At 35.7% G+C, this 9156-nt stretch overlaps 1 protein-coding gene across 2 annotated transcripts; it reads right to left on the bottom strand.

The window, feature by feature from the left end:
• Positions 1–1382: 1382 nt before the first annotated feature.
• Positions 1383–8367, bottom strand: LOC306864760 (chondrolectin-like). Of its 2 annotated transcripts, XR_013783809.1 has the most exons (8): positions 8054–8367; positions 6126–6468; positions 5882–6039; positions 5716–5766; positions 5547–5633; positions 4286–4382; positions 1780–2443; positions 1383–1727 (listed from the first exon to the last, which is right to left on the bottom strand). XR_013783809.1 is itself a non-coding variant. In XM_079408975.1 (7 exons), exons 1-7 carry the CDS (start codon positions 8127–8129, stop codon positions 2359–2361), a joined length of 897 nt encoding a protein of 298 aa, XP_079265101.1. In that variant the 5' UTR covers positions 8130–8353; the 3' UTR covers positions 1383–2358. The 2 variants fall into 2 exon arrangements, 1 of the variants encoding a protein (XP_079265101.1); XM_079408975.1 differs by having other exon boundaries at positions 1383–2443; positions 8054–8353.
• Positions 8368–9156: the final 789 nt, after the last annotated feature.

Genomic DNA, 9156 nt, shown 5'->3' with positions numbered 1-9156 from the left:
AAAAGCCAAATTGATTGAACAGTACTCTGAATATGGACACGTCTCCCTCAATGTCTATGCTCATTATGTGTCTTGTATACAATTTCAGGTGAATTAAATAAAACTGTATGATCACTGTAAGAAAATAAATGTATGTGTGTGTGTGTATATATATATATATATATATATATATATATATATAAATATTAATCTGTGAAATTCATTATAAAAAAAATGCAGCAGTATTTCCCAGAACCTTACCATAAAAAAAATCGGTAGAATTGAGTTTTACAGATTGAACTGAGGCTAAATTTATGGTTAGAAAAACATATATAACCCATTTAATTAACTGATATAATATTTATATATTTTATATATATATATATATATATATATATATATACAGTATATATATATACACCTTTATAAAACTACCAAAAAAAAACACCCAAAAAACAGGTGGTAATTGAGAGACCTGAGTGCAGTTACAAACACTGATGATCATTGCCATAACCCAATTGATTAGTGTTTAATGTCTTTGACATTTAGAAGACAGCTGATGAGGGTGAACCTCCCCATTTCCATCATAATCGAACCGTATTCCAGTTCTAACAGAGCGATGAAGAGCTGTTTGTGGTATCTTGGTCGGGTGGAGAATGAGATGCTTGTGTTGTATCTCTAATAGACTAAAATCACCCCCCTCTCCAGATGGGAAAGGGTTTGTTTCTTTAATTCTACCCTGTGCCTCCAGAGTAGTGATTACAGTCATATCTATAATTACCAGATCCTGAGTGTGTGACGCGAGTTCTCCTGTCGAAGCAGAGGACTGATTAGTTTAATTGGCTCCGTAATTAGCAGTGTGCTTTAAAGTCTATGCTGTCACTAATTGCAGACCAGGGTAAATCGCATACAAAGTACCACATCTTTTTGGTGTTAATGCGGTCCAGTTCATTTGTCTTATGTCTGGCTCTAACTCTGCCTGCCAGCTGGACCTCCTGAAAGCTTTCTGATCTCTGCGTCTATTTAAATTCGTGGCCACAACCGTGTTACTTGTAAACAAATACAAATGGTATAATTGCCAGGAGGAAATCTGTAGAATTGAGCTTTGATCTGTGTAAAGTATTTTTTCTTGCGAAAGCAACTTGCAAAAGTGTTTGAGGAGCAGAGATAAGGATGTTAATTCTTTGTATGTGAATACAAGATAATGCTACTAATATTCAATATCTGCTAATCACATTAAGAGTTGTTTATCAATAAGAACCTATATACCGATTTTTTTTTTGTTCCGTGTTGAATCACAAAACAGATTTCAAAATAAATCCAGTAACTCAAAAGAGTTTTTTGTTTGTGATTAAGCATTGATGTGGCATGATTTTAGAGCCATAAAAACATACTGAAACATCTTCGCAATTAAATATTTTAATCCATTTGTGCACGTCCAATTCCTGTCTCAAAAATATAAAAAAGTATTAACAGCACATTTTAAATTCGAACACACAATATTACCCACGCTCACAGAAACACATATTCCTGTACAACCAGACATCTAACTGATTAATTTTGGTATCTGATACAATATCACTATGATGCAAACCAGTTTAATACTTTTAGCATTGATATTTTCTATATGCAGTATTGTAAAAGGGGATGATAAAATATTCACATGCAAAAAACTGCATATATAACCGTGGCAGCTTTGCAGTCACATCATACAAAAATATGTACATTTTTATGAATTCATCTTTTTTCTTTATGACAACATCCTCATAAGGTGCAGAGCAAAACAGTCAATATATAAGCCAATGATTCTGGTCATTTAAAGAATGATTGCATATGTTTCAAAATAAATCTTTACCAAATTAGTAATTGTATGCACATACATTGGCAATGCATGAGCAATTTTTGTGATTAAATAGGCCTCTCATTTCTTGAATGAGACACATTACTCTAATTCTCCAAAAACCTACGAGGCCGTCTTTTTATGCTCTTTTAGTGATTAATTTCTTTACTGTGTGACTATATTCGCTATCACAAGGAACTCTTAATTTCTCTTTTTATGTGGTTCCCACTTGTACTTGCTTTAATTACAGTAATTTAATTGCTCACTGTGTGCCAATTAGTATTCGCCCTCACTAAGCAGCCCTCAGTACCTTCAGGTCAGACTATCTGACAAGAAAAATGAAATGGAGAAGAAGGTCATGGGAGTGAGCAGGAAACTTGTAGACTTTTGAAGAAATTTGTGAGAGCACAACATTTGTACAGAAATGCGATATGAATGTAACTTGCAGCTAGTATTATTAAATCATACACTAAACCACCAGACGAGAATATTGCTGATCAAGCAACATAGATGACAGAGAAATGGAGCTGCTTGAATCTTTAAACCTCCATGCCACTGTCTATCTTTGGCGTCTTGGAGATCCAGAGAGTTGATTGGTTAACGCTCGTTTTAGTCCGTGGTTTACTGTTAAGAAAATAAAAATGTATTAAATAAAATTAATGTTGATGATGACAATTTTAATTTTTTTATGAAATATGCACCCTAACACGCACCCTCTATGGGTAGATGTGCTAATATATACTGTTATATTGTAATCTGTTAATATCTGACATAAGTATTGTTTGTCTGGGCATTGTGAATCAGGCCGATTTCCCCATGTGAATCTCCATGTCTCTAAAGTTTAATAGCACAATGCATGGAAGACCGGACATTTAAACCTTGTGCGACCTTTTGAACATTTTTGTCCTTTTCAGTTTAGTTTTTTTGATCATTTTGCCTGTGTTATTGGCCGCTGCATACATTTTGGCACAGGTGTGTATTTGTATTGGAATTTTACTATTTCACCCCCATTTCCTTTAATAAATCTGTTTTTTACTAGGTACAAAAAATATTTTCTCTCAGGAACTTTTGGACAAAAATGTCCCCATTGAAACCCATTAAAACGGCAATTTTTAATCGCAATGCCATTTAACTGTAAAATTATGCATTTTTTGTTAATAGGCTTTCATTCAGTTGGCAAGGCTATTCAATTTAATATATAATTTTTTTTTTTTGCCATTTTTTCAGGTTTGGTCTATAAAGGGTCTGTAAAGCAAATACTCGCTTTATTCCTGTTTTCTGTTTCTGCATATTATAGAGCCAGTTGAATAAATAATGCAGCTATAATTGTGTGGGTGTGTTGGTATGGATATTGGAGTGTGGTTTGTATGTGTCATAAAAAAAATTGTGTGTGTGCTTGTAATATTTGTGTGCACCAGCGGAGTTTTGCTGGCATCTAATAGGGAAAATTTAGTACTGTGCCCAAACAAAATTTGACTGAAAGGTAATTTTTTGCAATATCAACCTCAAATTTGGAACACAACTTGTTTAGATTTATTCAAGATTAAAATTTTCATGACCGTTTTTTGACACTATGGACCTATGTGTAGCTTTTTTTTTTTTATGATGCACAAGGGTTAAAGGTATACACAATAAGCAAACCGAAGCAAAGCAGCTGTTATGTGACTCCTCCTGGTCTTATGATGGTATTTAATCACAAGAACAAGTGGCAAACATCGTAAAACAAAGAGGCATCATCTGTTAAGGAGTTGAGACGTTCATCCAAAAGCTTTGAACTCACTCCAGAAAGCCTTTTACCGTATAGAGAGCACTCAGTCATTGCCAGTGATTAAATGCATTGTCTGAGGATCCCCTCGTCTGCCACAGTGATCGGAAATATGTTAAAAAGACATCACTCTGTGGGAGCGTCAGCCGTATAAACATAATAAATTACACAAATAAGCCACTATATAATGTCCTGTCAAGCACAGGCCGAGAGTTAAAGGGAGATGAACTGTGTTTCATGCTCTATGTTGAGGGTCGGGAGCAGAGGACGGGAACGGCTTGCTTCAGCAGTTCCCTACCGATCGGGATATTGATGGGAATAGAAGTCGAGTTGGACTCGGTCTCCTATGCAGTGTGACGTAATGTGTCAGGCAAACCCCTCCCCCCTTTAAATATGCCAAATGTGCACTATAATAACAGTGTTGATGGTGATTAGTTTGGGCTGAGCTGTTTTGCCAGGCACAGTTATAAAGAGCTGAATCTAATTAATCACGGTAAAACCTCTGGGTTCGAGAGAAAAACGGAGGATGGTGTCAGATCTCTGCTAGTAAGCTGAAAACCTGATTAATCAAGACGCAAAGCCTGTTAGTGAGACACTGACTTCCTGATGTGTCGCAGTATTTGGATGATACTGTGCATAATAGGACAGCGCATTAGCATTAGTCTGACAGCGTTTACAGTGATTTGATCTTAATGGCTCACCTCTTGCTCAACATCTGGAAACAGCACGTTCCTGAAGCCACCAGGATCAGCAAGAGGAGAGGGATGGTAGGTATAATCACGTAGATAAGCAGCATACCTGGGAAAGAAAAAAAACAAACACTTTGACTTCCATTCTCATACAGGCATTTATTTTGAGTTGAATTCTGGGTTCAATATAAGTGAAACTCAATAGAAAGCATTTGTGGTTTAATGTTGACTACTGCAAAAATATTTTCACTCACCTTTTTTTCTGAAAAATACAAAAAAATCAAGGGTTACAGTGAGGTAACAGAACTGAATGGGGACATTTTTTTTTAGAAGATTTAAAAGTAGAAATGTAAAGCTTATACTTATAAATGCACTTGCAAAAATTCAAACACACAATAGTTTGGAATCTGTAATTTTTTAGAATTTGAAAGAAGTCTCTTATGCTAACCATGGTAGTCTTTATTGATCAAATACAGTAAAAATAGTAATATTGTGAAATATTATTACAATTTAACATAACTTTTTTGCATTTTATTAGTTTAAAATGTAATTCATTCCTGTGATAGAATAAGTGAATTTTCAGCAGCCATTGCTCCAGTCTTCAGTCACATTATATATATTAAAATTGGAGAACAAAATAATATTTCTTCTTATGAATGTTTTTCATTATCAATATTTTGTGGAAACCGTGATGTATTTTTATGATTCTTTGATTATTAGAAAGTCCAAAAACAGCAATTATTTTAAATAGAAATCTTTTGTCACATTGTAACTTTTGATCAATTTAATGTGTCCTTGCTGAATAAAAAAGGTATTTATTTATATATTTTTAAAAGTCATTCTAAAAGTCATTTTTAAAAGTCAGTCCCAAACTTATGAATGGAACTATAAATAAATATTCTGTTAAAACTTGTTATAATAATTTGTTTAATGAAACGTTTTTATAGTTGATTTGATGATTAAGTGTGGCATTCTGCTCCCATGGCAATGAAGTAACTTTACACAGAAAAGCATTTTTGTCACACTAAAATCTAACCTCTAACATACATATAGTTTAAGTATTCTATTGTTAAAAGTATTTTAAAATTGAAACACTGGCTCATTCACCTATTTTATGCTATCCTGAGGCAATTTTTTTTTTTTTAATAAAGGAGAGAAAGAACAAATTGAACATTTTTGTGGTAATCAACATTATACCACAAATGCTGAGCTTAACTGAACTTTATTGAACTTTGCTGAATATTCATTTAAATAATTTAAAATCTAATGTTACTTGAGGGCCCTGGCATTATAAGTAGAGGGTTCTCATCCTGATCGACTGGAGATGTTCTCTTCTCCTCTTGTTCTTCTGAGGAAAGATCTGGAGGGCACATTAACAGATTAGTGTCGACACATCTGTAACTCAAGTCAAATAATGACAGATTTGACACCTGGCTGCTTACCAACATCAGAACCTCCAGGCGTGTCGCTCTGCACTTTTACCAGGTAACTTTCTGCTCAGAACAACAAAACAAACATTGTAAGCTAAATCATTTAGTAGGGTGAATTCAAGTTAATCAGGTCACTTTTGACAGTCATATAAAAAAGTTCACAATGCAAATCACCTACCTGGTTCATACTTGCAGATGAAATTGTGCTTCATATTGCACCTATCATCATTCCACTGGTAAAGATACAGCCCGCCAGGCCCAGCGAGAGCTGTAGGCTGGTGATACATCACCACGCAAGCTTCTCCTCCACAGGATGGTTCATCAGCATACCAGTTTCTGTAGAACAGAAGTGCTAGTTTTAATGACTGTTTACCTGAGGTAAATCTCTGCTTTGAAAAAACCCCAGAACAGTCACATCTCACCTAAACTGTGAGACACTTCCATCTGTCCACCTGTACAGGTTAGGACACGAGGCGAAGCTGCCAGGCTCCTGTGCGGTCTCATCCTCCACGCGTGTCAGCCCGATCCAGAAGTCTCCGTCTGTGATGCCCGACCCGCTGGAAGCACCGGTTGTGGAGACGCTGAGTTCCTGCAGAAGATGTTCAATGTGCTTCTGCTCTGCAGTGTTCTCAATGCTCAGCAACGAACCGCCATCCATGTCACACGCATGCTGAGCCTCCCAGAATGCAACACGACTCGACACGTCCCTGAAGTAAGCGATCTTATAGCACGGCTGCTCGGGACTGCCCTGACACACTGTCTGACCTGAAGACACAAAATTAATACAGTATATTTAGTGATTTCTTGTTCTGCATAACATTTGCTCCAGATAGATAGATAGATAGATAGATAGACAGACAAACAGACAGACAGACAGACAGACAGACAGACAGACAGACAGACAGACAGACAGACAGACAGACAGACAGACAGACAGATAGATAGATAGATAGATAGATAGATAGATAGATAGATAGATAGATAGATAGATAGATAGATAGATAGATAGATAGATAGATAGATAGATAGAGATTTGGATGTTTAAAGGATGCTCATTTAAAGGCTTGCAAGCTAAGAGGGGAAAGTGCATGGAATTATTATTAAATCATAAACAAAGCACTTCTATTATAGAAAACACTTAAGATACACTGATAGCCCCAGCGAAAAGAACTGTGATTAATACACAGACTGTTAAAAGTCTAATAATAACATTAGCTCTCTGCCCGGGAGGTACTTTAAATAATTGCCTGGTCCAGATCTGCTATATCATCAATCTGAGCCCAGTAATGGGCCGGGTTTAACTGGGGGAAAACTGGACTCAGCATTTTCTCTACCAATTTCCTTTGCTTTCTTCCTCAGTTCCTGTCTGTGTAGCACAGTTTTATTCCTTCCAGCATGGAACGTTCAAGCAGTTCCGTTCTTCAAAGCTGCCACTTTCTTTTCACCTTTGTTAAACCCTGATCTCATCTCATCTCAAAGATCTGCTCAACCGATTTCAATTCCCCTTGGTGCATCCTTTTAGTTCACACATGTACGACAAACCTATTTTTATGCTTAACAGTCTCTCTCATTTTTTCTTATTTTTGTTTTTTTCATCCCATCGCTTTATTAAGACAGGTTGGAGACAAGCTTCAAGAATGATCTTCAAGACAAATCATCTCTGGGGAAGAGGAAGCTATGAGCTGATCTGTAAGATTTTAAACTATGTTAATTATAAAATAAAGTAGTAGAAGTGAATAAGAATGAACATTTAAAAGCATTATGAAAAATTATGGAATTTTGAAGTTGCTGCACAGAAAATCAACTTCTTATACAGATGAAAAAATGCATAGATTTGATCAAAATTCCTGACAGTAAATATAACTTTTTTTTTTTTTTAAACACACTAATAATTCTAACACAGACTACTGGTGTGACAGTGGGTTTAAAATAATACTTAAAGGCACAGTTCATCCAAAATGAAAATATCATCATTTACTCATCCTGATCCTTGTTCCAAACATGTATGACTGTGAAGTTATGTTATGGAGAATGGCAGTTTTGGTCACCATCTTTACATAAATGTTCTATAGTGAAAGTGATGGTGACTGTGGATGTCATTATGCTTAACTTCAGCCTAACAAAGTCATTCAGGTTTGAGACAATCTGAGGATTATTAAATTATATTTTTGGATGAACTATCCCTTTAAACTTGACTAATAGCTGTCCTTCGAGCACAATTTTACCACAAGTAACTGAATTTTGATACATTTATCCTGTATCAATTTATCATTTACATTTATCCTGGTTTAAATTCAGAAATAAATTATATGAATGAAAATAGCATCATACTAAATAAACTGAAACTTACCACTCACAACTCTCGTGCCATGGCTGCACGAGACCAGTAAAGTCAAAGCACAAAGGATTATGACTGCCGCGCGCATCCTCGCGTGTTTCTCTTGAGTAGATGATGAAGGGAACTTCAAACAGACTTGTTCCAATCAGGCGCCTATTTTAACGTTTATTGGAAGAGTCTCTTCTTCATAGTGTTCAAAGACATGATTTCCAACGAGCTGGTCTGACACTTTGAAAAGCGCCTCTGAATTCTGGAGAGAGAGAGAGTGACACGCGCCTCCACTCGCGAGCGCGTGGCTGGCTGGGCTGTACTGCAGGTAATCGAACAGGGCGCAGATGTTCATCACCTCCTTTTTAAGTGAAACACGTCTCAGGGTCGACACGCGTTCTGTAGTTAGATGATGGGGCAGGTTACAAACACATAGTTAGTGTATAAAATGATTTAAGCGTGATTGGGTCAATGGTTGAGGTGAAAACACCCTTGAATAATATGCATCCAGTTTAGAGAACCAGAAAGACGCAGCCGAATTATTATGTCAATTGATGATATACAGATTTGGAGATTGTATGTCAAATTTGTCAGTATAGGCTATAATACAAACATGCTGCAGTATAAACAGATGGATTTGTATCAGTTTCATTTATGACCCATGGTATTTAGACATTTTAGACGGGAGACATTTTTATTTTTAAATCATTTTAATTGAATTTCTTCTGTTTGTAGTTTCAACAAATTCAACTAAAATTATTCTAGGTACCCAGGTGTCTCAACTGATCCTGATGTAATTTTAATGTAGGTCTGGATGGTCAACAACTTTCATAAAAATATCACATTTAAAGTGAAGGTAATTACATTTCATGTAAAGGATAATGCATGTTCAGCAGGTCACTAGATGTTCTTTGCATTGAGCCTTAATGACCCCTTTGGGGGTTTAGTTTGCGATAATAACCATCTTATTGTATCCTGCTTATTGCACTGCTATAAATAAAGACATAAATACTGATTTGATTTTTTTATTATGTGAAAACAGAAAGTCTGCAAGAGACGACTATTACAAAACAGTTTTGAAGTAATTATACAAAAATATTTGACCACAGAATGCTTCAACTGACCAA

Source organism: Barbus barbus (genome assembly GCF_936440315.1).
Source record: "Barbus barbus genome assembly, chromosome: 46".
Lineage (NCBI taxonomy): Eukaryota > Metazoa > Chordata > Actinopteri > Cypriniformes > Cyprinidae > Barbus > Barbus barbus.
This window is presented reverse-complemented; position numbering and strand designations above follow the sequence as displayed.